The sequence below is a fragment of the Enhydra lutris genome, unplaced genomic scaffold (assembly GCF_002288905.1).
Source record: "Enhydra lutris kenyoni isolate GAN:26980312 unplaced genomic scaffold, ASM228890v2 scaffoldscaffold4, whole genome shotgun sequence".
In the NCBI taxonomy this organism is placed as follows: domain Eukaryota; kingdom Metazoa; phylum Chordata; class Mammalia; order Carnivora; family Mustelidae; genus Enhydra; species Enhydra lutris.
In genome coordinates, this window is record NW_019154088.1 from 8,955,230 (window position 1) to 8,981,978 (window position 26,749).

Below are 26,749 nucleotides of genomic sequence, written 5' to 3' on the forward strand. Positions count from 1 at the left end.
GCCCTCCAGAGCCACCTGCTGAGCAAGCGGGTCTAGTACTAGTTGTTCTCTTCTGAAATAGATCCTAGGGGCCTGGGATGAGGCACCAAGCTCTGCAGATCCATCTGGGTTTCCCCCACTACCCAACCCCCGCTGAACTTCCAGCATGTCAGAGTTGAATTAAAGCTCCTGCTTTTCCAGTACATTTCCCACTTCTAAAATCTGGCATTTGATCCCAGTGGCAGTGAGGACTATCTCATGGGGTAAACAAGTTTGTCCTGTTTCTCAGCAGGCATCACATTGGTCTCTGATCTTGGGCACGGTGACCCAAACTTCACGGAGTCACTGGATGGCAGAAGACAGCAGAGATTTCTGACATTTCCCTGAATATTTATATAAGAAAAGCTACTTCTTTAAAACTTCCCCACAACCTCTCTAGCCCTGCTGGGGCACTCCATTACATGACCTGTGATGATCAGCAAATGCATGTATAGGATAGGTTAAAATATGACTGTACAGGGCCAGGCAGAGGCACTCGTTCTTTTGGACACCTACAGTGTGGCTGGCACAGTGCTAAGGCACATAAAGGAGTCAGCTGAAGAGTCCATGGGCTGCTTTCAACTTAATTCATATTGGCCTTTAAAAAGCCCTGGGGGATCCGTGCAGCATCTATCTACCCTTGGCTTCTAATCAAACTTGCACACACAGACTGCTGCCCAGAGCGGTCAGCCTGCAGTCAGGCAGGGAAGGTAAACCAGATCACACAGCCTAGGAGTTCTAGAAGTTAAGCCAGGTTAAATTTTAGATGTTAAATATTGGAGGAGATATTAATGGTACCCAAAGTGACCAGTGATAAAAGATTTTGATAGGAAGCACAGTATTTACATAATCCTCTAGACATGTACATAGCACATAGCTGTGAGCAGAACTAGTTCCGTGTATAAATAGCACAAAGAATCTGCTCCAGAAACTGCCCAGTCTGGTGATTGCTTACCTGAAGGTTCAAGCCCAGAAAGTTCTTTGAACTAATGTCACATTTCGGATGTATTTCACACTTGCACATGATAGCTGCCTCAGCTGCTCAAATGTCAGCTTCTTTTTGTTGAATCTCTGGTTATCTGATGATGAGCATTGCTTCAAAGTTGGACATTGGATTAGCTTAAAGATGGAAAGATTAGCACCTAATAAAGGCATTTAGTGCTGTCATTATTTAAATATGGAAACTTTGAAGATACTAGAAAAGGAAGCAGTAATATCGCAAGCCAGTGCCTGGCCCAGTGTTCTGATTTTACAGATGAGGCATCTCAGGCCCAGAGAGATGTTATGACTTGTCCAGAGTCACCTGGAGTTTGTTGATGATGGGGTGAAGACACAGATCCGGAGATAGCGACTCTAGTGCTTCTGGTAGTTTCTTAATGGGGTAATTTAATGTTAAAATTTGAGAAGAAATAGTTTTTAATTTTAAGAAGAAAACCATTTAATACAGTAAAGATATTGAGATGACATTACTTTTTGGATTTAAAAAAATACATGTGGTGTATGATTATTAAACTGAATTAAGCTGAGTCTTCATTCAGCTGTTTCCATGCGCCACCTTACCATTGAACAAGGTTATGCTTATATAGTCTTAAAATAGCTATAATTTTGTTTAACTCCCGGAAGCTCCAGTGGAAATTTCTTTCGGGTCAATGACCATAGTTACTTCCTGCTTCCCCTGCTGTGTGCCAGGGGCTGGGCCTGACCCACAGATCGTCTCTAGCCATTGCCCTCGTGTGGAGACGATGGGTGCAGCAGCCAGGAGCTGGGATGGAGGTGTGAGCCCCAGAGGGAGGGAAGGATCAAGGGGCTGACACCTCCAAACAGAAATTATTCAAGCAAAGGGAGGAGAGGGACTTCTGGCTACTTCCGAGTAGAACTAGAACCGACTTCGCCTTCCTGTGTGCCCATCCCACTCTATCCCCGACCCCCATTTCTGTGTCTGCAGGAACAGAGGTTGATGAGAATGAGGAGGGTAAAGAGGACCAATACTGGCTTGGAAATCTCATCATGGCGGCTCAGCTAGTACAAGGGGCTGCTCTGCTGGGGGCAGCATTCACTGGGAGTAGGTGCCCAAAGCACTCCAGTGAGGTACTTTCACTGGAAGTTGCTGGAAAAGGATAATCCATAGTCAGGTTCCCAGTGAAGGTTAAAATGGCCTCTGACCAGAAAATCCCTGCTCTTCCCTGCCGTGGATCCAAAGCTAAATGTGCCTCCTTGCTTTCCAGCTGTGTCGACTCTACAAATTTATTGAGCAGAAGGGAGATTTGCAAGATCTAACACCGGCAATAAATTCATTAATAAAACAGAAAACCGGCGTTGCCCAGCTGGTGAAGTACGGCTTAAAAGACCTAGAGGAGATTGTCGGGCTGTTGAAGAAACTCGGCATCAAGTTGCAGGTTCGGCAACTGCTGGATTCTCCTGTGGGGGTGGGTGGTCAGTGCTGCCGGCCCAGTGGGAGATGGGGTTTTGGAGTTAATGCTGGGACGCGTTTTCTTCCCCCAGAACACTGCTTTCTCCATTTTGGAACTTCTGATTTCTAGTAACAGTTTTGGCTTCAATCACAATGTCCTTGCAAGCATCGTGATTTCCTGTAGTACAGTGAGTCTGATGATGTCAGTTATCTCCAGCCAAGGGGTGATTCCTGAAGAGAGCAGAGTTTCTTCACCTGGCAGGCTGTCCTTAGACATCTTCCTGATTGCTCTGACGCTACTGATGTAAAGCCTTGCCCTTGACCTGTTTGCGTGGGCTTGCACTTCACAGGTCTTGATCAATCTGGGCTTGGTTTACAAGGTACAGCAGCACAACGGAATCATCTTCCAGTTTGCGGCAGTCATCAGACGCAGGCAGAGGGCTGTATCGGAAATCCTGGCAGCTGGCGGCAGATACGACCTGCTGGTGAGGGCTCACCCTGTATTCGTTGGTTGATTTATTCTGGTTTAATTTCCTTTCTTCCTCAGCCTGGGTGGCTCAGTTGTTGAGCATCTGCCTTCAGCTCAGGTCATAATCCCAGTGTCCTGGAATCGAGCCCCGCATTGGGCTCCCTGCTTAGTGGGAAGCTTGCATCTCCCTCTCCTGCTCCTCTTGCTTTGGGTTCCCTCGCTCACTCACTCTCTGTCAAATAAATAAAATATTGGGAAAAAAAAAATTACAGGTTTACAGGAAGTTGCAAAGATAGTACAGAGAGATGTTATGTACCTTTCCGTTTCCTTGAATGGTTAAATCTGGCATAACTGTAAGAAAATAGCAGAACCAGGACACAGGACAACCAGGTATACTCTGTGTACCTCTTTGCCATCGTATCATGTGTGTGTAGTCTCGTCACCACCACCACAATCATGATACAGAGCTCTTCAGTAACCATAAAGACCCATGGATGCTGACCTTTACTACTTCAAATGAGGTGTGGAACCTTTCCCTGCTGGAAGTCCTTATACCCATCCCGCCATTTGTAATATAATTGTCTTAAATATTTCCTCTCCATACATTGAGGTCCACATCAGACAGTGTTGGGCTTTTTGCTTCAACTGTCCAAATCTGAGTAACTCAAGAGGAGAAGAAAGTCTGTTGTAGTTCACTCAGATTTCTGGTTTCTGATGAGAAATGTGCTTTTGTTTGAATTTTCTTCTGTAGGAAAGTTGATTTTCACTCAATGCTCTTAAGATTTTTTTCCTTTGTCTTTAGTTTGACATTTGATCATGACAAAGTCATTTTGGTATGACTTTCTTTGGATTTATGCTCTTCGGGATTATCTCAGCTTCTTGAATCCAGAGGTTTATGTCCTTCTCCAGTGGGGGCCCCCCCACCAAGCCCTAGCACGGTGGCATATGAGAACACTGAGTGGAAGCTGAGACTTTGATACCTGCCTGGGGTAGTGTCCCCCAACCCCCAAACAGTATCAGTGGAGGAGCCAAAGGATTACAGACCCTAACCTCCACCCAAGCAGTAACAAGGCCACCCTCCTGACAGACCAGTAAAGGCATGTTTCAGGCATTTTATTCTAATATCTCTCCCGTCTCACCCTCTTTTTTGCTGTCCTTCTAGGACTCTGATGACAAATGTTTAAGTTTTTATATCCCTGAGGTTCTGGGGCCTTTTGCTTTACAGTCTGTTTTCTCTCTCCTTCAGACTGAATAGTTTCTCTTGTTTAATCTTCAGTTCCACCGTTCTCCCCATTCTGCTTTGAGCCCATCCAGAGGTTTTTTAATCTTCCACTTCTCCACTGAGCCTTTCTTTTGGGAGGGGGGCGGACCTCAAGCCTATTCGTCATGCTTGTTTCCGAAGCATTTTTGTGATGGTGGCTTTAAAATCCTTGTCAGAGGACACAGACAACATCTGTGTCATCCTGATTTTGTTATCTGTTGATTGTCTTTTCTTACACATTTTGAGATCTTCTTGGTAGCTGCCATGATGCGTGATTTTCATTGTGTACCCTGGGTATTTTTTTTTTTTTTAAGATTATTTATTTATTTGACAGAGATCACAAGCAGGTAGAGAGGCAGGCAGAGAGAGAGGGGGAAGCAGGCTCCCTGCTGAGCAGAGCGCCCGATGCAGGGCTCGATCCCAGGACTCTGAGATCATGACCTGAGCCGAAGGCAGAGGCCTTAACCCACTGAGCCACCCAGGCGCCCCTGCCCTGGGTATTTTAAATATTAGGAGACTCTAGAGCTTAGCTAGATCTTTTGGTTTAGCAGGCCTCCCCTGAGCGCACACCAGTAGGGGTCGAGGGTACCGCCTTGCTACTGTTGGTTGAGGGTAAAGATTCAGTTTCCTTACCCTGCTTGCTTCAACACTGGGAGGGGTGCCTAGTTCCTGTTTCCTGCACGGTACTGATACTGTGGTGAGTTGGGGGAGAGAAGTGGCGGGAGACTGCTGGAGAGCGGGGAAAGTTCCAGCCTCCCACTCAGCTAGCCACCTTGGACACCATCCCCACAGGGAGGGTGGCCTCATTACTGCTTAGGCGGAGGTGAGGGTCTGTCATCCTTCGGTTCCTGGCCTCCAGTGACACTGTTTGGGTGGGGAGAGGTAGGAGGCACTACTCCAGGCAGGTAAGAAAGTCCTGGTTCCTGTATGGTCTTGGAGGGGGGTTCCTTACATCTGGGTAAAGGTGTGGGCCCCCACTCAGCCTTAGCTGGTGGGGGCAGGCCTGTGCTGCTTCCTATGGTGTTTGGCTGGAGCATGGCAGGGGTGTTATAAACATTTTGGCCCTGCCAGGTTGCCCCTTTCTTGGTCTTCTGGCCAGAGAGAGCAGATTTCCTGGGGGCCTTTTGTTGGTTCTCCTTGGCATTTCTAGCTTGTCAGCATGTGCTTCCCTCCGATTCTACAGTTCCTGCACCCATGTGTACCCACTCTTCACTTCATAGTCTTCTTCGTTTGATTTATAAATTAATGTCCAGGATTTTTAGCTGTACTTAGAGGGAGGAGTAGAGAGAATTGTTCCTACCTATCTTGGTCCAGAATCAGAACGTACCTATATAATTTTTTTTTTTTTTTAAGATTTATTTATTTGACAGAGAGAGCACAAGTAGGCAGAGCGGGAGGGAGAGGGAGAGGGAGAAGCAGGCTCTCCACTGAGCAGGGAGCCCGAGGCGGAGCTCAATCCCAGGACCCTGGGATCATGACCCGAGCCGAAGGCAGATGCTTAACCGAGCCACCCCGGAGCCCCCCCTATGTAATTTTAAATTATCTAGGGACATAAAGCAAATAAAAAGATATTTTAATAATCTTATTTAACCCAAATATCTAAAATGTTGTTTCAGCATACAGTCCAAATTTTTAAAAAAGTTTTGTTTTTCTGCCTTTTTTTTTTTTTTAAGATTTTGTTTATTTGTCAGAGTGCAAGAGCATGAGCAAAGGGAGCAGCAGGCAGAGGGAGAAGCATGCTCCCTGCTGAGCAAGGAGCCCGATGCGGGACTCGATCCCTGGGATCACGACCTGAGCCAAAGGCAAACACTTAACCAACTGAGACACCCAGGCGCCCTGAAATTTTCAAAAATTTTGAGCTATTTTACTTTTTTTTTCTAAGCCTTTGCAATAAGTGTATATTTAACCCAGTATGCCCCAAATACTACTTCAGCATGTAATCCTACATCTCAGTATGATTAGTGAGCTATTTTGTATCCTCTTTTTTTTCCATTCTGAGTCTTCACGACCTCTGTGTATTTAATACACGGCACATGTCAGTTTGGCTTAGATGGATTTCGGATATCCAAGCCACATGTGGCTGGGTGGCCGCCGTGGTTGGCAGTGCAGCTCTAGGTGCAGCATTTGTTCATTTTTCCCAAGTTGGCACGTGTGCGTGCTTCCATCTCTCCCTCCCTCGCCCCTCATTCTCTTCTCTCACTGGCACTCTCCCTACTGCACACGTACTTAGTTTTGGTTGAACCCTTTGATGGTAAGTTGCTGACAAGCGTGTGCACCCTCCAGTCATCGCTTTGCTTGTAAGGACAGTTTCTTCTCTCTTTCATAACCGTAGCTGTGCCTCTCTTCCCAGATTCCCCAGTTTAGAGGACCACAGGCTCTGGGACCGGTCCCCACTGCTGTTGGGGTGAGCATAGCTATAGACAAGATCTCTGTGGCGATCCTCAACATGGAAGAACCTGTAAGTTCCAGTTTGGCTGCCAGCTTTCCAGTGGGCGCTGGGTGGCGTTTCATTTTAGAGTCCTGTATGTGGAGCCCTGGATGTGGCAATGGACTGAGGCTTTGGGAGGTTATCTTCGTCACAATAGACAAGCCTAGGACTTGGCGTCTGCCCTTGCATATAAGTCCTTAGCCTCTCGCTGGGGGACCTCAGACAGCTCATCTGTCTTTGCCTGGCCTCGCTCACCTCGTCTTTGATGCACCCTTTGAACGTGAAGCGAAGCTGTTGGCAGAGGCCTTTCAAAGCCCCTTGTTCAGAAATCTGGCTGTGCTCTACAGAGCTATAAATGGTTCTTTATCCTTTTTGTTTCAGACAAGAGCAGTTTTCTCAGAGGAAAAGGGTATCTTCCTGATGGCTTAGGATAGCTGAAGTCTAAAAAGACTAACATAAGAGGTTTCTGTCATTTTTTTCTATGGTGATGTTGACAATGTCATTTTGAAGCCCAGACTTCTGTTGCTTACAAGATTTCGAGCTGCCTGTCTTCACATGAGTGCTGCCTCCCTCCTGGTGCCGGTCCCACCTACAGGCCCACAGTCTCGCTCCTCTAAATGTGACTACTCTCTTTCTGATCCAGGTTATAATCAGCTCTTGCGACCTCCTGATCGTAAGTGTTGGCCAGATGTCCATGTCCAGGGCCATCAACCTCACCCAGAAGCTCTGGTCCGCAGGAATCACGGCACACATCATGTATGACTGGTCACAGGTAATGAGACACAGAGTGCCCCCGAGTGGAGTGGGTACAGTCCCGGCTGCAGTGACAGGTGGGCCTCTCCAGCCTTAGAGTAGGGTTCCCCCAGACTCGACTTCTCTCCGGTTAGAGCTCCTTCCTGTGTTAGTTTCTGATTGTTACAGGAGCAAAAGACCACAGCCTCCGTGGTTTAAAACAATACATGCTGGTTGTCTCGCATTTCTGGTGTTCGGAAGTCTGCTACTGGTCCCGCTGGGCTCCAGTCAGGGTGTCTGCCAGAGCCAGTTCCTTCTGAAGGCCTGAGGGGGAGAATCCATTTCCTTGCCTTTTCCAGCTCCCAGAGGCCTCCAGCATCCCTCTGTTCGTAGGCCCTTTCTCCACCCTCAGACTCAGCAGTGTGGCATCTTCTTTCCTCTCTGACCTCCATTTCTGTCTTTCCACCTCTGACCCTCCTGTCTCCTCTCACAAGGATCCTTGAGATTACACCGATTCCACCCAGATGATCCACATCATCTCCCTGTCTCAAGATCCATAACTCAGAGTTCCTTTGACCATAGAAGCAAACATAGAGGTTCCAGGGATGAGGCTGGGATGTCTTTGCAGGGCCAGTATCCAGGCTTGTACACTTCCAAAAGGCATTTCGTGTTGAGCCTCTGTGGGTGGCTGCCTCTCCTCAGACCTCCCACAGCAGCCTGCTCTGCGGATGGAAGTGAGGAAAGCAGCAGCCGTGAACCCACCTGCCCTTCAGAAAGGTGGGGAGGGTTTGGGGAGACTGTCTCCCCTGCCACCAGCAGATCACAGAAGGGCATACACTCCAGTTCGCTCACACTCAGGCGCCCCAGAGCAGGAAGAGCCTCCCAGGGAAACAGAACCTTCCCCTGCCCCCCTTCTCCTTTCATATCATCTGCCAAAATGTTTCAGAAGCTGTTGCTGTCTGTCTTTGTGTGTGGGTTAGAGAAAACCTCCAGGCACCAGCATGCTGGGCAAGGATTTTCAGTCATTTGACAGAACAGCATCCTCTTTCATTGGTGTCCTTGTTTCATAAATTGTTAGAGCAGTGTTCTTCCAGAAACCGTGACTTCAGTCCTGCCCAGCAGCAGACATCTCTGCTCCTCTGCTTGGTGACTTGATGCTTCACTTGAACTTTACACCGTCAGCTGTTTGTGTTTTCTTGGCTTTCCTCAAAGGCCTTCTCGTTGTATGTGTGTATACCCTACAATTTCTGGCACCTTCCACCAAGATTTGAAGGTTGTTGTTTTTTTTTTTTTAGGTTTTATTTATTTGAGGGAGAGAGTTGGAGAGCATGAGAGTGGGGAGGGTCAGAGGGAGAAGCAGACTCTCCGCTGAGCAGGGAGTCCCATATGGGACTCGATCCTGGGACTCTGAGATCATAACCTGAGCTGAAGGCAGTTGCCCAACCAACTGAGCCACCCAGGTGCCCTGAAGATCTTGAAAACCTATTACTGTGTCCCAAGCGCTTTGATTGTCCATGGTCCCTGAGGACAGCAGTGAAAGTAAGAAAAACAAGGTCTTATTAAACCTCCTTTGATGTCTTACTCTTCTGGCTTAATACTTACAGCTCCTAAAGTCAGCATGTTTAGTAAGTGACTTTGAAAATACAGTTGGACACCATGTTTTCAGTCTCCTTAATTATTTGAAGCTGCTCTAGGTGTTCTGTGTTTAGCTCACATGCTGTGTTTGTTTCAGTCCCAAGAGGAACTACAAGAATACTGCAGACACCACGAAATCACGTGCGTGGCCCTCGTCTCAGATAAAGGAGGAAGCTATGTCAAGGTACAGACCCAAGGAAATCTTTCACAGTTCAGCAGTCAGCTTTCCCAAACTGTGTATTAACTGTGGAGCACCCAGCTTCCCACTGTCCCCTGGCTTGGGTATGGGTGGAAATCCATTCTTATATTTGCTGGGCCTGTTCTTGGAGAAAGGCTATAGAGTAAGAGAGAATCTGAATCAGAACACTTGCCTTCAAGCTTAAAAAATAAAAAATAGTGGCAGTAGGTTTTTCCTACTTTTCTCCCTCTGTTCCCTTTCTCCATCTAAGAAAATGAGAATAATAACTATACTGATATCTGGTGGTTGGCATATCCTGTGGCTGTTTCCTAACCAGTTTTACTCTGTTGCATTTAACTTAAATGAAAGCTTATAAATATACCATCTTCTTACCTTTATTTCTATTCTTAAGGAAAAAAATCAACTTATTTTTCCCCTTTTATGTCTTTGGCAGGTTTTAATATCTGGGTAATGTTGGCCTCATAAATGAGTTGGACAGTGTTCTGTCCTCTTCCATTCTCTGAAGGATTCTGTGTACAGTTGGTATTATTTCATCCTCCAGTGTTTGGTCAGACTCACCAGGGGCCACAGGGTTCTAGACAGAGACATTCAGGTTGTCTCTTTCTGAGTAAGTGAGTTTAGGTAGTTGGTATCTTCCCTAGAAAGTTTCTACTTCATCTAAATTTTCAAATATTCTCTTTTACTATCTGTAGGGTCTGTAATGATAATCCCCTCTTTCATTCCTGATAATTGGTAGTTCATGTCTCCCATTTTCACTCCCTTTTTTCACTTCACTAGGCTGGCTAGAGGTTTATCGATGCTATTTGTCTTGTCAGAAAACCAGCGTTTGATGTCATTGGTTTTTCTGGGGTTTTTTGGGGTTGTTCATTTGTTTTCTATTTCACTGATTTCCATTCGTCTTCGTTCTGCTAATTTTGGATTTAGTTTATTCCTTTTCTGGTTTCTTCAGGTAGAAGTGGATTAAACACAGCCCGTAGGCCAAATCTGGTACACAGCCTATTTTTGTATGGCCTGTGACCTACAATTATTTTTTACATTCTTTGTTTAAAAAAAAAAAAAGTGACAATGTATGGCCTGCAAAGCCTAAGATAGTATCTGAGCCTTTACAGAAAAAAAAAAAGGCACCTGGCATGGATTACTAAGTTTAGACTTTACTTTTCTATGTATAAACATTTAACGCTATAAATTTCACTCTAAGTACTGCATCAGTTGTATCCCACACATTTGTGTATGTAGAGCTTTCATTTTCATTTAGTTCAGAATAACTTTCTAGTTTCTTTGATTTCTTCTTTGAGCCACAGGTTATTTAGAAGTCTATGGTTTAATTTCCAAATATTTGGGTATTTTCCAGTTATCTTTCTTTGATAATTTCTTTTTTTTAATTTAAATTCAGTTAACATATATAACATATAATGTATTATTAGTTTCAGAGGTAGAGAGGTCAGAGGTTCGTCAAGTCATGTAATACCCCGTGCTCATTACATCATCTTTAATAATTTCTAATGGTTTAATTCCTTTGTGATCAAAGAACATACTCTGATTTCAGTTCTTTTAATTTTACTGAGCTGTGACTTAAAGTAAAAAATAATTGTCTATTACTGTGAATGTTTCATGTGCACTTGAGAATGTGTATTTTGCATTGTTAGGAGGAGTGGTTTTTTTTTTTTTTTTTAAGATTTTTGTTTATTTATTTATTTGACAGAGATCAAGTAGGCAGAGAGGCAGGCAGAGAGAGGGGGAAGCAAGCTCCCCACTGAGCAGAGAGCCCGATTCGGGGCTCGATCCCAGGACCTTGAGATCATGACCTGAGCCGAAGGCAGAGGCTTAACCCACTGAACCACCCAGGTGCCCCAGGAGTGTTTGATAAATACCAGTTAGGTCACATTAGATCATGGTGTTGCCGAAGTTGTCTGTGTCTTTACTAAGCATTTTGTCTACTTCATCAGTTAGTTACTGAGAGAGGAGTGTCAAAATCTCTGGCTATTATTGTAGATTTATCTGTTTCTCCTTTTAGTTCTATCAGTTTTGCTTCATGCATTTTGAAGCTCTGTTATTTGGTGAATACACATTTAGAATTTTATACCTGTTTGATGAATTGACCTCTTCATTGTTATGAAATGTTCTTCTTTATTTCTTTTTAAAGATTTTATTTATTTATTTGACAGAGAGATCACAGGCAGAGCCAGGCAGAGAGAGAGGGGGAAGCAGGCTCTCTGCTGAGCTGAGAGCCTGACGTGGGGCTGGATCCCAGAACCCTGAGATCATGACCTGAGCCGAAAGCAGAGGCTTAACCCACTGAGCCATCCAGATGCCCCGAAATGTTTTTCTTTATCCCTGATATTTCTTGTTCTCTGAGGTCTTTCAATTGGTGTTTGCATGTCATGTGAAAGTGGGTTCTTAGAGACACTCAATATTTGAGTTTTGCTTTTTTGATCTACCCTGACAGTCCCCCTCTTTTAGACCATTTATATGTAATGCGGTTATTGAAATGGCTGGGTTTAAGTCTACCATTTTACTACTTGTTTTCTAATTATTCCATCTGTTCTTTTTCCCATTTTCTTTTCATACCTTCTTTTTAGATCTCTGCTATTGGTTTGCTAACCATTACTCCTGTTTTTGGGAAATTTTTTGGTGACTTCTTAGGGTTTACAGTATGCACTTTTAACTTAATACATTCCACCTTCAAAATACAGTATATGTGTTTTACATACAGTGTAAGAACCTTACAACAGAATACTTCCATTTCCCTTCTCTCATTCTTTGTGCCATTGTTGCACATAACATATTGGATGTTAAAACTCCACAATACATTGTTTTTATTTCAGCTTTAATTAGTTTTTTTTTTTTAAAGAAGTTTTTAAAATAAGGGGGAAAATGTCCTTTATATTTACCATCTCTGGAACTGTTGATTCCTATGTTGAGGCAGACATCATTCTGATTTCGTTTTCCTTCTGCCTGAAGAATTTCCTTTAATATTTCTGGTCTGTGCAGGTCTGCTGATCATGAGTTTTCTCAGTGGTTATTGGTCTGAGAAAGTCTTCATTTCACCTTTTTTCTTTTTTTAAAAGATTTATTTATTTTAGGGATGCCTGAGTGGCTCAGTTGGTTAAGTACCTGCCTTTGACTCGGGTCATGATCCCGGGGTCTTGGGATCGAGCCCTCCATCGGGCTCCCTCTCTGCCTGTTTCTCCCCATGCTTGTGCTCTCTCTCTGACAAATAAATAAAATCTTAAAAAATCATTTATTTTAGAGAGTGAGCAAGCAGGAGGAGGGACTGAGGGAGAGGGAGAGAATCTCAAGCAAACTACCTGCTGACCATGGAGCCCGACACAGAGCTCAATCCCCCAACCCTGAGAGCATGACCTGAGCCAAAACCAAGAGTCCAATGCCCAGCCAACCCTTCCAAATATCTTTTGAAAGATATTTTTGCTAGATATAAAATTCAGGATTTACATTTTTTCTTTTTGCATTTTGAAGATGTGTTTTATTGTCTTCTGACATGTTGGTAGTTTCTGTTAAAAGTCTGGTTTGATGATCTATGTATGATCTTCCTTTATTTCCTGGCGCCTTCTAAGATTTTCTTCTGTCACTGATTTTCTACAATTTGAATATGATATACTTCAATGTGGTATTCTCCATATTTAAATACCTGGTATCCATAGCTAGGACTTCTTTGAACCATAGACTCATAGTTTTCATAAAGTTTAGAAATTCTTCAGGAGCACCTGTTGGCTCAGTTGGTTAAGCATCTGCCTTGGGCTCAGGTTTTGATCCCAGGGTCCCAGGATCAAGTCCCACATCAGGCTCCCTTCTCGGTGGGGAGCCTGATTCTCTCTCTGCCTCTCCCCCTGCTTGTGCTCTTTTTCTCTGTGTCAGATAAATAAATTTTTAAAATTTTAGAAAAATTTCAGACATTATTTCTTCAAATATTTTTCTATTCCTTCTTTTCCTTGCAGGACTCTGATTATAGGATGTTAATCATTTGCTATTGACCCACAATTCATTAAGACTCATTTTTTGTTTTGGTTTTTTCCCCTCTCTCTATGCTTTATTTGGGACCATTCGCTGATCTTTTTGCAGTATCTTATCTGCTATTAATCCCATTGAATTTCTTATGTATTTTTTTCATCTCTGTAAGTTTCATTTGTATCTTTATATGTCTTCCATTTCTCTCAGAGTTTTTGTTTCCTTTACATTTTTTATAAAATTTAGAATAGTCATTTTAGGGGCACTTGGCTGGCTCAGTCAGTAGACATGTGAATGTAAGAGTGTAAGCCCCATGTTGAGTGTAGAGACAACTTAAAAATAAAATCTTCAAAAAAAAAATAGTCGTTTTAAGGTGCTTGCCTACTAATTCCATCACTTCTGACACTTCTCAGTCTGTTTCTATCATTTTTTCAGGTTATGAGTCATATTTTCCTACCATTTTGCATGCCAGTAAATTTTCTTCAAGATTTTATTTATTTGACAGAGAAAGAGAGAACAAGCAGGGGGAGCTGCATGCAGAGGGAGAGGAAAGGGAGAAGCAGATTCCCCACTGAGCAGGGAGCCTGACGCAGAGCTGGATCCCAGGACCCTGGAATCATGACCTGAGTCAAAGGCAGATGCTTAACTGACTGAGCCACCCAGACCCTCCTGCCAGTAATTTTTGATTTGGTTGTTAGACATTCCCGGATGCTAGGTTTTATGTCCCTATAAATACTGTTGGGCTTTGTTGTGGGGTGTAGTTAAAATTCTTGAATTGCTTGATCTTTTCCAGGCTTCATTTTATACATTGTTAGGGCAGATCCAGGGCAGCTGTTGGTCTAAGCCTGAGTTAACCCCATTGGTACAAGGCAATACCCTTAGGAGGATTCTGCCTGTGTATTCTGAGGTCCTCTACCCTGATAAGAGTAACAACTCTTCCCAGCCCTGTGAATTCCAGAAATTACTCTCTACCTACTCATTTCTGATGGTTGTTGCCCCAGTCTCGGAGAGTTTTCTTTCACTAATGCCCAGATCAGTTTTCTGGCAAGAATTGAGGGGACTGCTCCGCAGAGCTTCATAAATTGTTCTTTCTCTGAGTGTGGAGCACTCTTCTCTGCAGTCCTCTGCCTCACAATCTCTAGCCATCTGGGTCTACCTAAACTGTCTCCCCACCTGGGCAAGGCTCCAGGTCTTTTTGGGTTCCGTGTTCCTGTGCTGCAGTCTGCAGGCTTCTTCATCACAGTAAAGGGGCACTGATAAGGCACTCACTTTGTTTCCCTTCTCTTGAAAAATAGTTCTCCACTGCTTGTTGTCTAAGGTCTGAGAAACCATTGTTTTATGTGTTTTGTCTGACTTTCTAATTGTTTAAGGAAGGCAGTTCTTGTAGTAGTTATTCCTTTAAGATTTGGAAGTCCCCACTATTAGTCTGCTTATTAGTCACAAAATCATAAATGACCCTAAGAACTACTGATCAGGCCTCTTCCAGAGCATTGATTGCCATCAAGCCTCTGCTGGGTAATTTGTGCCATAACACACTGCTATAATGATTAGCAAATTTTAAAAACTTAACTCAGTCTCCTTCCCAAAATTTATACTCTGTGGTCTTAATTCTGCCTTCTGGAGTAGTCAGCATAATCTAATTTTTCATCCTCTCAGCTATCTTCAAATAAATTGTAGGAGACTACTGCCATGTCTCTCTGCCCTCTTTCTGGTTCAGACATTCTGGTTATTTAAGCCATTCCTCATAACATGATTTCCCAACTCCTTGACCCTCCTAGTTAACCTCCTCTGGACATTTCTTGTCAATGTCTGTCTTCAAATGTGGCACTAGAACTCTGCAGAGAATTCTAGCAGATTCTGACTAAATGAGAATGCTCTCTGACCCCTTGACCCAGATACCGTATTGCTCCTCATACAGCTTACTTCTGAACTCTTAGCAACCATGTGGCTCTTTGGATTGTACTGAACTTAGCAACTAAAACCCATTGGCCCTTTCATAGTTACCACCATGTCTGGCTGGCCACCTACAATGAGGGCTTTAATTATAGGACTTCATATTTATCTCCGTTAAATGTGATCTTGTTCATTCTAGCACATTGTTTGATCCAGTCTCTCTTTTGAATCTTGTGTCGTCTTCATACTTGAAGGGCAAGACATCAGTTCATTCATCCAGTCAGCAAGTGCATTTTAAGTGTTCACAGTGTGGGAGGGATACAATTTAAGATCCTAAAGGATACAGGGACACTAAAGCGTCAGGCCTTGCTGTCAAGGATCCTATAATCTGGTAGGAAACATAACACAATCGTTCATGATTATGAGTTAGAAAATGCTAAATGCCATGAGAGTCCTACAGTGCAAGTTCTCTGAGGGTTTAACAGTCTGGGAGATTACCTCAGAGGTAGCAGGGAAGTCTTCAGGGTGGAGGTGGGGTTTATGGGGAACCCTCATGAATGGGCAGAATAGAAATAGGTGCTGATAGGAACTTTTAGGCAGAAGGAATGGCAAAGGTAATGGTAATTCTTCGAATAGTCTGTTCCGAAGTCAAGAGGGAGGCCAATAGAAAACTACTGTGGGTATTACCCTGAGTTAAGTCTACTCTGGGTGCAAAGAAGGATACTTCAGCAGGATGAGAATGGTTTTAGCTAGCTCCTGGAGAACAAACTGCCAACCAAGGAATTTGGATTTTATGTAGCAGTGAGTGGGGAGCCAGCATGTGTTTTGGACAGAAGGGGACATCAGAATGCTATGTGAGGAAAATTAATATGCAGGGGTTTGTAGCATGGAATGGAGTGAGAGGAAAATAGAGTGGGAAGACTATAAGGCTGCTTGAAGCCAAGATTGAGTGCTGGCCGTGGAGTGAAGATGAAAGAACAGATACCATAGAAGTGGATGACAGCACTTGAATTTGGAATGGAGAGGGGGAGTGCTCTGGAAACCGGTGACTGACCCGGGGATGTTTAAGGGGAAGAATATGTGGAAGAATTAAATGAAATAGGAGCTGGTTAGTCTTGGCCTTTTAAAAAATCCAGTCATTAGTGATAAGCTTTTCTTCCCTATACCAGAGTTTCTCAACAGCCACAGTGACATTTGGGGCCAGATAATTGTGGGGGCTGCTGTCCTAGGCACTATAAGAAGTTGAGCAGCACCCCAGGCCTCTACCCATGAGATGCTGGTAGCACCCCTATAGCTGTCACAACCAGGAAGCTCTCCAAACATTGCCAAATGCCCTGTGATGAGCAAAACTGCCCCTGGTTAGAACCACCAACCTGAATTGTTGACTTAGTTTTGTACTCTGATTCAGCCTGTTAGCTTCAGAAATTGATGGTTCTGTTTTATTCTTTTTAAGGTTAAGTCTTTTGAGAAGGAAAGGCAAACAGAGAAACATGTGCAGGAGTCTGATCTTATAGACCACGTTTTGCAGAAACTCAGAACTAAAGTCAGTGATGAAAGAACTATCAGGTAACAAAAGCCCAGAAAACCAGCTGTGACTACCTGTAGAACTTCTGTACCTTTATCTTAAACATCAGTTTGATCCTTTTGGGAAAAAAGATACATCAGGATAACTTTTAATGGATCATTCTGTTGCTTTTGAATAGCTCAGCAGTTTAAATAACCCCTGCATAAGACTAATCGTAGTTTCAGGGTTTGTTCTTCATAACATATCAGAGAATATTTTATCAGTTTGAAAGGCCCAAGGGGCCAAAATTATCCTATTTGGCTTTTTAATCAGTACATTTTGGTAGTGTTATGTTAAAGTATTTGAAAGACCTAATATATCCTGGGAGAATGTCATATACTCATGATGGAAATATAAATTGTTTCAACTCTCTGGATAGGAATTTAACAGAGTTAAAATTGCCTTAAAACTAAAAATTAAAAAGAAATGCCCAGTAATTCTACTTTTAGGAATTTATAGTAAAAATTATTCCATGAGGGTACATACAAAGATGCCTAACAAGGCATTGTTTAATAGCAGTTTCAATCTTTTTGGTCTCAGAACCACTTTATACCCTTATAAATTATTTGAGGACACCAAAGAACTTTGTTTATATGGGTTATATCTATCAGTAATTTTTTAGAAATTAAAACAAACATTTTTTAAATACTTATTTGAAAAAACAGTAAACTCGAGGCACCTGGGTAGCTCCAGTCATTTAAGTGTCGGCCTTCAGCTCCAGTCATGATCTTGGGGTCCTGGGATCCAGCCTGTCCTGCTCAGTGGGGAATCTGCTTCTTCCTCTCCCTCTGCCCCTCCCTCCCCGCTCATATGTGCTCTCTCTCTCACACACACAAATAAGTTAAGAATCTTTAAAAAAATAAATCCATTTTCCAAAATAAAAATGTTGGAAGAGTGACAATTTGACATTTTACAGATAATGCATTGTTTTACATTTTTATAATTTCTTTAACACTTAAGTAGAAAAAAACTAGATTGTCACTATCTGCGTCTGCATTCAGTCTGTTTTACTATCATCCATCATACAGTCTCTGGAAAATTCCATAACACATTTGTGAAAGGATGACCCAAAAAAGGTAGAGGTTTGGAATAGGCTTTTTAAATCTGTAAAAAAGATAAATAACATTTTATATTATGGTGAAAATTGTTTTGACCTTGCAGACCTGTGCAAGGACCTCAGGAACTTCAGAGCTCCCTAGACAACACTTGGAGAATCTCCAACAGTATTATAACACTGATGGGTAGAAAATTGTTTGGATTATAGTAAATACAATGAAATGGTGTACAGCCTTTAAAAAAGGATGATTCTAGGGGTGCCTGGCTGGCTCTGTCACTAGAGCATGTAGCTCTTGATCTCAGGGTCATGAGTTCGAGGGCCACATTGGGTGTAGAATTTATTTAAAAAAAAAAAAAAAAAGATGATTCTTACATAGCTGAATTTATTATTGAAATCTGTCCACAGGTAAGATAAATGATCCTGGTTTTTTCAACCAAAATACATAGCCTACTGTCTGGAATGATATATCAGATTTTTTAAAATATTTTTATTTATTTATTTGAGAGAGAGCACAGAGGGAGAGTGAGAGGGAGAAGCAGACTCCCCACTGAGCAGAGAACCCGATGCGGGGCTTTTCCCAAGACCCTGGGATCATGACCTGAGCTAAAGGCAGATGCTTAACTGACCAAGCCACCCATGTGCCCCCCCCAATTTTTAACTATTTTTAACCAGAAATAACTATAGTTATAGTGGGATTACAAGGGATCTTAATTTTCTTTAAATTTCTATAACTTTCTATAAATGTACAACTTTAAAAAAATATTTGCTTTATATTTTTATAATATATATGCTTATTTACTATTTACATAATTTTTATATATGCTTATAATCAAAAATACTTTTTTTTTTTTTGCTTTTATCAGTGATTCTTAATCAGGGGACATTTGGCACTGCTTGCAGATATTTTGGGTAGTTAAAACTGGGGGTGCTACTAGTATCTACTAGAGACCAGGGATACTGCTAGTCATCCTACAGTGCACATGACTGACCCCCCCAATACCCCCACCCAAAAATTACCTGGCCCCAAATGTCATAGTGCCAACAGTGAAAAACCTTGGCTTATATAAAATAAACATTCTACTTTCTTCTCCCTCCCTCACCCCAGGCTCCTTCCCATCTGCACCTAGCTTGAATAAATTCACTATCAGGCTTTTTCTGAGGAAATAAAATGTTCTAGAAGTACCAGGTATTAGGATTACTGACCTCCAAAAAAGGTAGAGGTTTAGAAGAGAAAACATAAAATACTCAATTAATAGTACAGACAAACATTATTAAGACACTTAAAAGGCCCAGATGGGATTCAGTTTTAGCAGGGAATAGTTTAAGATCTCTCCTCCATGTGCATGATTACTTCCCTATTTTCCCAAGATAGAGTGCTATTGTGTCTCTCAAAGGCTGTAAGCTAATTCAATCTTTAAAGAAATATCCATTCACAGCTTTTGAAAGAATCTCCCATTACTAAATGTTCTCTTGTGGATGATCACCAAGATTGCTGCCATAATAAAGGTGGGGCACGCGGATGCTAATGTTTTCTTGTATTGTGAGCAGAGCGGAAAGAACACCCGTTATAGTTCATTGAAATTAGCCTCTTATGTTGAGCTAGCATTTCAAACATAGCTGAATAAATCCAAATGTTGTCTTTGGGCATTTAATTTGAAATGACATCCTTTATAATTCTTAATGGCTCCTGACCAAAAGCATAATTAAGTTCAAATTTTATTTCTCCCACTAATAACCAATATTTAATTTCTACATTGAATAGGAAAAAATGGCTCACTTTAAGTTATCTTTGTTGTGTTGCTCTACTGACTGTTTTCTAATTGTTTTTGTTTGCTTGTTTTTAGAGAAGCTTCTGATAATCTTGCAGTGCAAAATCTGAAGGGGTCCTTTTCTAATGCTTCAGGTATTGACTAATTATAATCTAAACATGATAATGCTGTGTGGTGTGTGTGTGTGTGTGTGTGTGTGTGTGTGTGTGTGTGTGTGTTTGTTGCTCTAACTCCTTGTTGCATCAGAAATGTATCTTTAAAGTAACAGATACAATTAATTGTACCAAATGGAATTTCTCTCTATGCTTTGAAACTCATCCTAGAGGAGGACTAGGAGTTTAGTGATTACTCTAATTGCAGTACAGCTCTGTCTTCCTGTCTTATTTTCACAACCAGTTTAATCTTCCTTTGACTCAGTTTACTGTACAAATTAAATGTGGTTAATTTTCCTGGGAATTTTCCCCACACATAAGATTGAAAGCCAAGAGGGAGCAGTGGTGATAGTTAAGTCTTTAGTTTCATCACATCTGCTAGTCTTACTGAAAAAGAAATGTCCCAGTTAGTCCACAGGAAGACATATTTGCCTTTTAACAAAGAACTGGGTCTTTTTGGTTTGTTAGTACTGACCTTCTGCCACTGTTAGATTTCAAATACTTTGAGGAATTTAAAGTATTAGAGTTTGAGAGATAGTAAGTTTGATTTTATTTTTATTTTATTTTTTTTGCTTTAGGTTCATGAAGTTTGGGTAACTTGTATAGAATCCCTACGTCTTTGTCATTTTCTGCCCCCACTCCCACCTGAGAGAAGGCTGGGAATCTTGACAGAAGCACTGAAACTGCTGGGTGTTAGGGTTCTGGGTTCCTCCAGGTCAGGAGCAGCTAGTTGCAGAGACGGAAAACAAAGCCCAGATAGAAATCTAGCCCATAGAATCACACTAGATTGGATTCCTCTATCTCTGCCATCTCTGTGGTGTGTTACAGAAAGTGGGACCAGATAAGACCATAAATTTGGCAACTCTGTTTCAGGTTTGTTTGAAATCCATGGAGCTGCAGTTGTCCCCATTGTGAGTGTGATAGCCCCAGAGAAGTTGTCAGCCAGTACTCGGAGGCGATATGAAACTCAGGTACATATACTTTCCTCAGCTTTCAATGTAAACTACAAAGGAGGAAGAAAACAGGAAAGGAAGATAAGAAATGGTTTCCTGGAAAGAGTTTTCTTTGCACTTCCTTAACTTGGTAGCTTCTGAAAATGTCATCAACAAGGCATCTCTCTGGTGTTAGGATTCTGCTCCATTTGTCCTCTCAAAGAGGCATCCATGTACACTATGGGCACCTACAAGCACTGTCACGAGAAGCACTGTCAGAATTACTTGATCTAAACAAAGACTTTGTGATTTGGATCTAATGACAGATGGGGTTGCTTTGTTTCTGTTCTAAGTAACAGAGCAGGGATGCCTGGGTGGCTCAGTTGGTTGAGCGTCTGCCTTCAGCCCACGTCCAAATCCTGGGGTCAGGTCCCACATTGGGCTGCTTGCTTAGGAGGGAGGCTGTTTCTCTCTCTGCCTGTTGCTCCCCCTGCTTGTGCGCTCTTTCTGACAAATATATAAATAAATAAAATATTTATTGAAAAAAAAAAAAGAAACAAAGAAGAAGAGAACTATTCCAAGACTTTTAAGCAGGTTTCTCACTGCATACGTGTTTTTGGTATTTGCTATCAGCCTGATTCTGTGTGAAATGCTGCATAAAATTTAAAAGACATATGGCATGACCCCAATCCTCAAAGAGTTTATAACCTTAGAAGCATAGGCATTATATACTTAGAGAACAACAAAAGAGAAGTAACAGAATGCTGAATTAGATACACTGAAAGTGAGTGTTGGACATGGGCACATTGTAGAGATCGGTGTCTGCTTGGATGATAGATGAAGACTTCCTGGAGCAGGGAATCCCTGAAGGATATTAATAGGTGGGGAGGAAAGATAGGGCAGTCCTCCGGTTAATGAGCTAAATCAGGACACTGGCCTCACTTGGGAAGTGGGTATTAGAGAGCAGTCATTATTTAGAAATATGATTAGAGGGGCACCTGGGTGGCTCAGTTAAGTTTTCTGACTCTTGCTTTTGGGTCAAGTCATGATCTAAGCATTGTGAGATCAAGCCCCAAGTCGGGCACCATGCTCAGGGTGGAGTCTCCTTCTCTTTCTCTCAGCCTCTCTGCTTGCTCATACTTGTTCTCTCAAATATTTTTTTTAATTAACATATAATGTATTATTTGCCCCAGGGGTACAGGTCTGTGGACCATCAGGCTTACACATTTCACAGCACTCACCATAGTCCATACCCTCCCCAATGTCCATAACCCAGCCGCCCTATCCCTGCCTTCCATATCCCCCTAGCAACCCTCACTTTAAGAGTCTCTTATGGTTTGTCAAGTAAACAAATCTTAAAAAAAAAAAAAAAAAAAAAGACTAGATCAAAATAGAAAAGATTAAGTTACCTCATTTTTATATCGCACTCTTAGCTGTTTCTCAGTATAGTGGACCGGCAACTCATTTTCACATCTTTGTTCTACACTCATCCCCTACCATATTTCAGTTCCATGTCCTTATTGCTATCATCTTCCCCTTTTTCCAAATTTAGCTTAATACCAAAATCCCCTTACTTCCACATGCAGTTTCAATGCCCTGAGCTTCTAGGTGTCATTTCAAAATTATAAAGAAATAAGTAAGTGGATTATTATCAAAACAGGCTTTAGAGGGTACCTGGGGGGCTCAGTTGTTAAACAGCTGCCTTTGGCTCAGGTCATGATCCCAGGGTCCTGGGATCGAGCCCTGCATTGGGCTCCCTGCTGGACAGGAAGCCTGCTTCTCTCTTTACCACTCCTCCCTGCTTGTGTTCTTCTCTTGCTGTCAATTACAAATCTTAAAACAAACAAACAAACAAAAAAACTATAAAATCTCAGTTGTCCCGAGATCCAGATAGGCTGGGCATTCATCTTTCCAAGTCCCTCGATAATCTTTGGAAGCCCTGCTAGGCCTTAGTTTGTCCCTCATGGTTGTTTACTACAATAGGAAATAAAATGGCAAGAACAATAATTTGTGTTGACAGGTTCTGAATTCTGACATGTCTTCTTGTTTAGGTACAAACACGACTTCAGACCTCCCTTGCCAACTTACATCAGAAAAGCAGTGAAATTGAAATTCTGGCTGTAAGTTGCTCTAACATTTTGAAAACTGCCTGTGTCCCTGTCATCAAAGTCATTTCCTCAGAGGTCAGGGCATTTTTGCTCCCCATGCAGTTTGGGGATGCAGGCCTTTCATCACTGATGTGAACCACATGTAATCTAAATCTGTAAAAACTGGGGAGAAAATGGAAGGTTTTGTGTTTGTCCTGTTTTCTTCATCTGGAAGATTGCAGGGGGCAGGGGAAGTAAAAACAAGAATCACCATTTTTCTAAAATGTTTCAGACCTTTGCCTTATTAGCACACGGAGTATAGGCAGCAGCATGAAGCCTTTGGAGTGTACTATGAGGACTGGGGGTTATCTGTTTGCCAGTGCTGACATCTTACTACTCTATGGTTCATTTATATGTGCTTGATTTGATACAGCACAGTAGCATCCCAGATTGTGTAAGCCTGATTCATGTTGCTCCATCCAAAGTGACACCATTGTGACAAGTCAGTATGTGCTGCCTAGGGTCCCCTGACAGATGACATTTTTGTGTATCAACAGGTGGATCTACCCAAAGAAACAATCTTACAGTTTTTATCATTAGAGGTAAGCAAGATGAATTCTTGTGCATTGTGGCCTTTGAAATTCCAAAGCTTTGCTATTATTTTGCCAAAACATAGTTGAAAATGGCATTACTGGGTGCCTCGGTGGCTCAGTGGGTTAAAGCCTCTGCCTTCGGCTCAGGTCATGATCCCAGGGTCCTGGGATCCAGCCTCGCATCAGGCTCTCTGCTCAGCAGGGAACCTGCTTCCCTTTCTCTCTGCCTCTCTGCCTACTTGTGATGTCTGTCTTTAAAATAAATAAAATCTTAAAAAAGAAAGAAAGAAAATGGCATTACTTTCTTAGTGATGCTAGGTATTTTGGGGGCAGCTCCAGGAATTTACTTAACATTGTTCCTTTTATGTGACATAGATATTACTAAACAACTAAATCAGATTTTGAGAGAATCGTAATTTTCTAGTGACTTTTAAATTTCAGAGATTAACATCTCACACATTTACTGTGTGTGTCAGGCTCTGGCAGGCCTTACTCTAAGCATTTTTCAAATATTAATTCATTTAATCATAACAAGCTCAAGTAGGTACTGTTATCCCCATTATATAAACAAACAGAAGCGGAAGGATTTTACATTTTATGGAGAATGGAAGAAGAGATATTAAGTATCTTGTTCAAGGTTAACTTACTAGTAATGCTAACAGAGCCAAGATTTGAACTTAGGCTAGGGGAATCTATATTCCTAACCACCATACAATGCTGCCTCAGACCTTCATTTCAACTAGGGAAGGATATATAGAACTAGAACTACATGGAAGATATTTTTGTAAAAATTAAGTTAGGTCATTATATATATTTAAAACTTTTATGGGTAGCACAGAAAACAAATAATCCAATTAAAAAATGGGCAGAAGACATGGACAGACGTTCTTCCAAAGAATAAATACAGATGGCCAACAGGCAGATGTAAAGATGTTGAACATCTTTACATCAGGGAGATACAAACTAAAACTACAGTGGGATATCACTTCATATCTGTTAGAATGGCTAAAATCAACAAGGCAAGAAACAAGTGTTGGAGAGGATGTGGAGAAATAGGAACCCTAATGCAGTTGGTAGGAATACAGACTGGAAAGTTAAAAATGGGGTGCCTAGGTGGCTCCGTCCGTTAAGCATCTGCCTTCAGCTCAGGTCATAGTGCTGGGACTGAGCCCTGCATCAGGATCCCTGCTCAATAGGGAGCCTGCTTCTCCTTGTCCCTCTGCCTGCTGCTTCCCCTGTGTGTGTTCCCCACCCCCCCGTCAAATAAATAAAATCTTAAAAAAATAAATAAATAAATAAAAATGGAGCTACTCTGCAATCCAGTAAATGCACTACTAGGTATTTATCCCAAAAATACAAAACACTAATTCAAAGAGATACATGCACCCCTATGTTTATAGCAGCTTTATTTACAATAGCCTAATTACAGAAGCAGCCAAATGTCCACTGATAAATGAATGATAAAGATGTGGGGGGATGGGTGTGTGTGTGTGTGTGTGTGTGTAGAACATAATGGAAAATTCAGCCATTAAAAAAAAAATGAAATCGTGCCATTTGCAACAACATGGATAGAGCTAGAGAGCAGAATGCTAAGTGGAATAAACCAGAGAAAGACAAATACCAAATGATTCCCCTTTTATGTGGAATTTAAGAAACAAAGAAAATGAGCAAAGAAAAGACAAACCAAGAAACACTCTTAATTATAGAGACTAAACTCATGGTTACCAGAGGGGAGGTGGGTGGGGAGATGGGTAAAATAGGTGATGGGGATTAAGGAGTACACTTCTCATGATGAATATGGAATAAAGTATAGAACTGTTGAATCACTCTATTGTACAGCTGAAACTTATGATACTGTATGTTAACCATAATGGATTTAAGAAGTTTTTAGTGGGTAACCTTATCAAATAGCCTAGTAACTTTAAAAAATCTAAGTATTCTTGGGGCACCTGGGTGGCTCAGTGGGTTAAAGCCTCTGTCTATGGCTCAGGTCATGATCCCAGGGTCCTGGGATCGAGCCCATCAGGCTCTCTGCTCAGCAGGGAGCCTGCTTCCTCCTCTCTCTCTGCCTGCCTGTCTGCCTGCTTGTGATCTCTGTCTGTCAAATAAATAAATAAATAAATATTTAAAAAAAAAAATAAAATAAAAAAATAAAAAATCTAAGTATTCTTAATAGCAAAGATAACGAATTATAATCACAGCTATAGATTTTTTTTTTTTTAATATCCTATTAAATAATACCTTTTTTGCCTATCTGGAGCATTTCGTCAGATTTGCTCCAGAACTGACATTTCATACACTTTCTGATGTCATCTTATAAATGAGCATATATGCCACTGTGCTGGCAATTACTGCTTTATGATCCACTCAGATGGAGGCACACAGAGGTGGTACTTCCGTTTTCCACAAAATAAATGGGCAGAAATAACTGGTCTAAAGTCACAGTAGCACACTGTGGCTGAAGCACTGAGCTATTGGGGATCTACTAAGGAGTGTTGTTGTAAAGAAAATTGATGCTTCAAAGGAAGAACCCCAGCAGTCGCCCCACTGGTTCTATCTATAACTGATAATTTTTTCAGTACACTTAAAGGGGGAATGGCAGTGGCATTTCGTCAGTGACCCAGGAAAAGCCAGTTAATAAACAGTAGCTGTATTAAGTCTTATCTATTTTTCCTAGTGGGATGCTGATGAACAGGCATTTAACACAACTGTGAAGCAGCTGCTGTCACGCCTGCCAAAGCAGAGATACCTCAAATTAGTCTGTGATGAAATTTATAACATCAAAGTGGAAAAAAAGTAAGTTATTGCTAAGGTATTACAGGTTTCAGCATGGGTTAAAACTCAAGGGATTTAAAGTGACACATTTTATTGTCTTGTTGAGGGTTGATGGCTGATAAACCATTGTTAGAACTGCACCTGATAATCAGTAAATCTTGTTCAGGACTGCAATCACAGTCACGATTTGTCAATAACAAAACACAGTACTGCCAGGAGTAGCTGTCCCAATTACAATTTTCGTCACCCAGGCAACTTCTAGCAGTGTCTACATTAAAGGGAACTGCTGTGACTGCTTTGCTGTAGGTCCTCACGTGGGAATGCCAGTCATTCATGTTACCATCTGCTTAAAAGGCAACAAGAAGACCTGTGAAGTGTTTTATGTAGGGCCTTACATACAGACCCATGCCACTCAAAGCTTCTGTAACATATCATTTCTTTAATCACTAGCCTTCCGTCTTTTTTTTTTAAACAAAACTTACAGTTAAGTGTTCTAAAAAAAATTTAAGTTTGTTCTTCATCCATTAGATTGATCCTACCTTTTCTCTTTTGCAGGGTATCTGTATTATTCCTGTACAGCTACAGAGACGACTACTACCGAATCTTATTTTAATCCTAAAGAATGGCCATTATCTTGTTCTAAGACAGGAGCTTATCCTATGAATTGTTGTACATTCATTGTAATTTTAACTTTACATTGTAAGAAGCTGCCTACAAAGTTGAGCTTTGTAAGTTTTTCATATGTAATATATAAATTTATCTTTTTTAATATAATAAATGCTTTCATATACCTGCTGCTTTTAAGTTGC

The 26,749-nt window shown here is 41.7% G+C and overlaps 1 protein-coding gene across 1 annotated transcript in view; it reads left to right on the forward strand.

Moving 5' to 3' along the window:
• The window catches only part of LOC111161858 (eukaryotic translation initiation factor 2 alpha kinase 4), a 108,354-nt gene extending 81,624 nt beyond the window's left edge, over positions 1-26,730 (forward strand). The window contains exons 28-39 of the mRNA XM_022525879.1: positions 2,244-2,414; positions 2,779-2,913; positions 6,509-6,616; positions 7,230-7,358; positions 9,051-9,137; positions 16,465-16,577; positions 19,477-19,535; positions 20,427-20,524; positions 22,537-22,605; positions 23,130-23,174; positions 25,843-25,961; positions 26,496-26,730. Coding sequence (XP_022381587.1) covers positions 2,244-2,414; positions 2,779-2,913; positions 6,509-6,616; positions 7,230-7,358; positions 9,051-9,137; positions 16,465-16,577; positions 19,477-19,535; positions 20,427-20,524; positions 22,537-22,605; positions 23,130-23,174; positions 25,843-25,961; positions 26,496-26,553 — 1,191 coding nt within the window. The 3' untranslated portion in view covers positions 26,554-26,730. The remainder of the gene's footprint in view (positions 1-2,243; positions 2,415-2,778; positions 2,914-6,508; positions 6,617-7,229; positions 7,359-9,050; positions 9,138-16,464; positions 16,578-19,476; positions 19,536-20,426; positions 20,525-22,536; positions 22,606-23,129; positions 23,175-25,842; positions 25,962-26,495) is intronic.
• Positions 26,731-26,749: the final 19 nt, after the last annotated feature.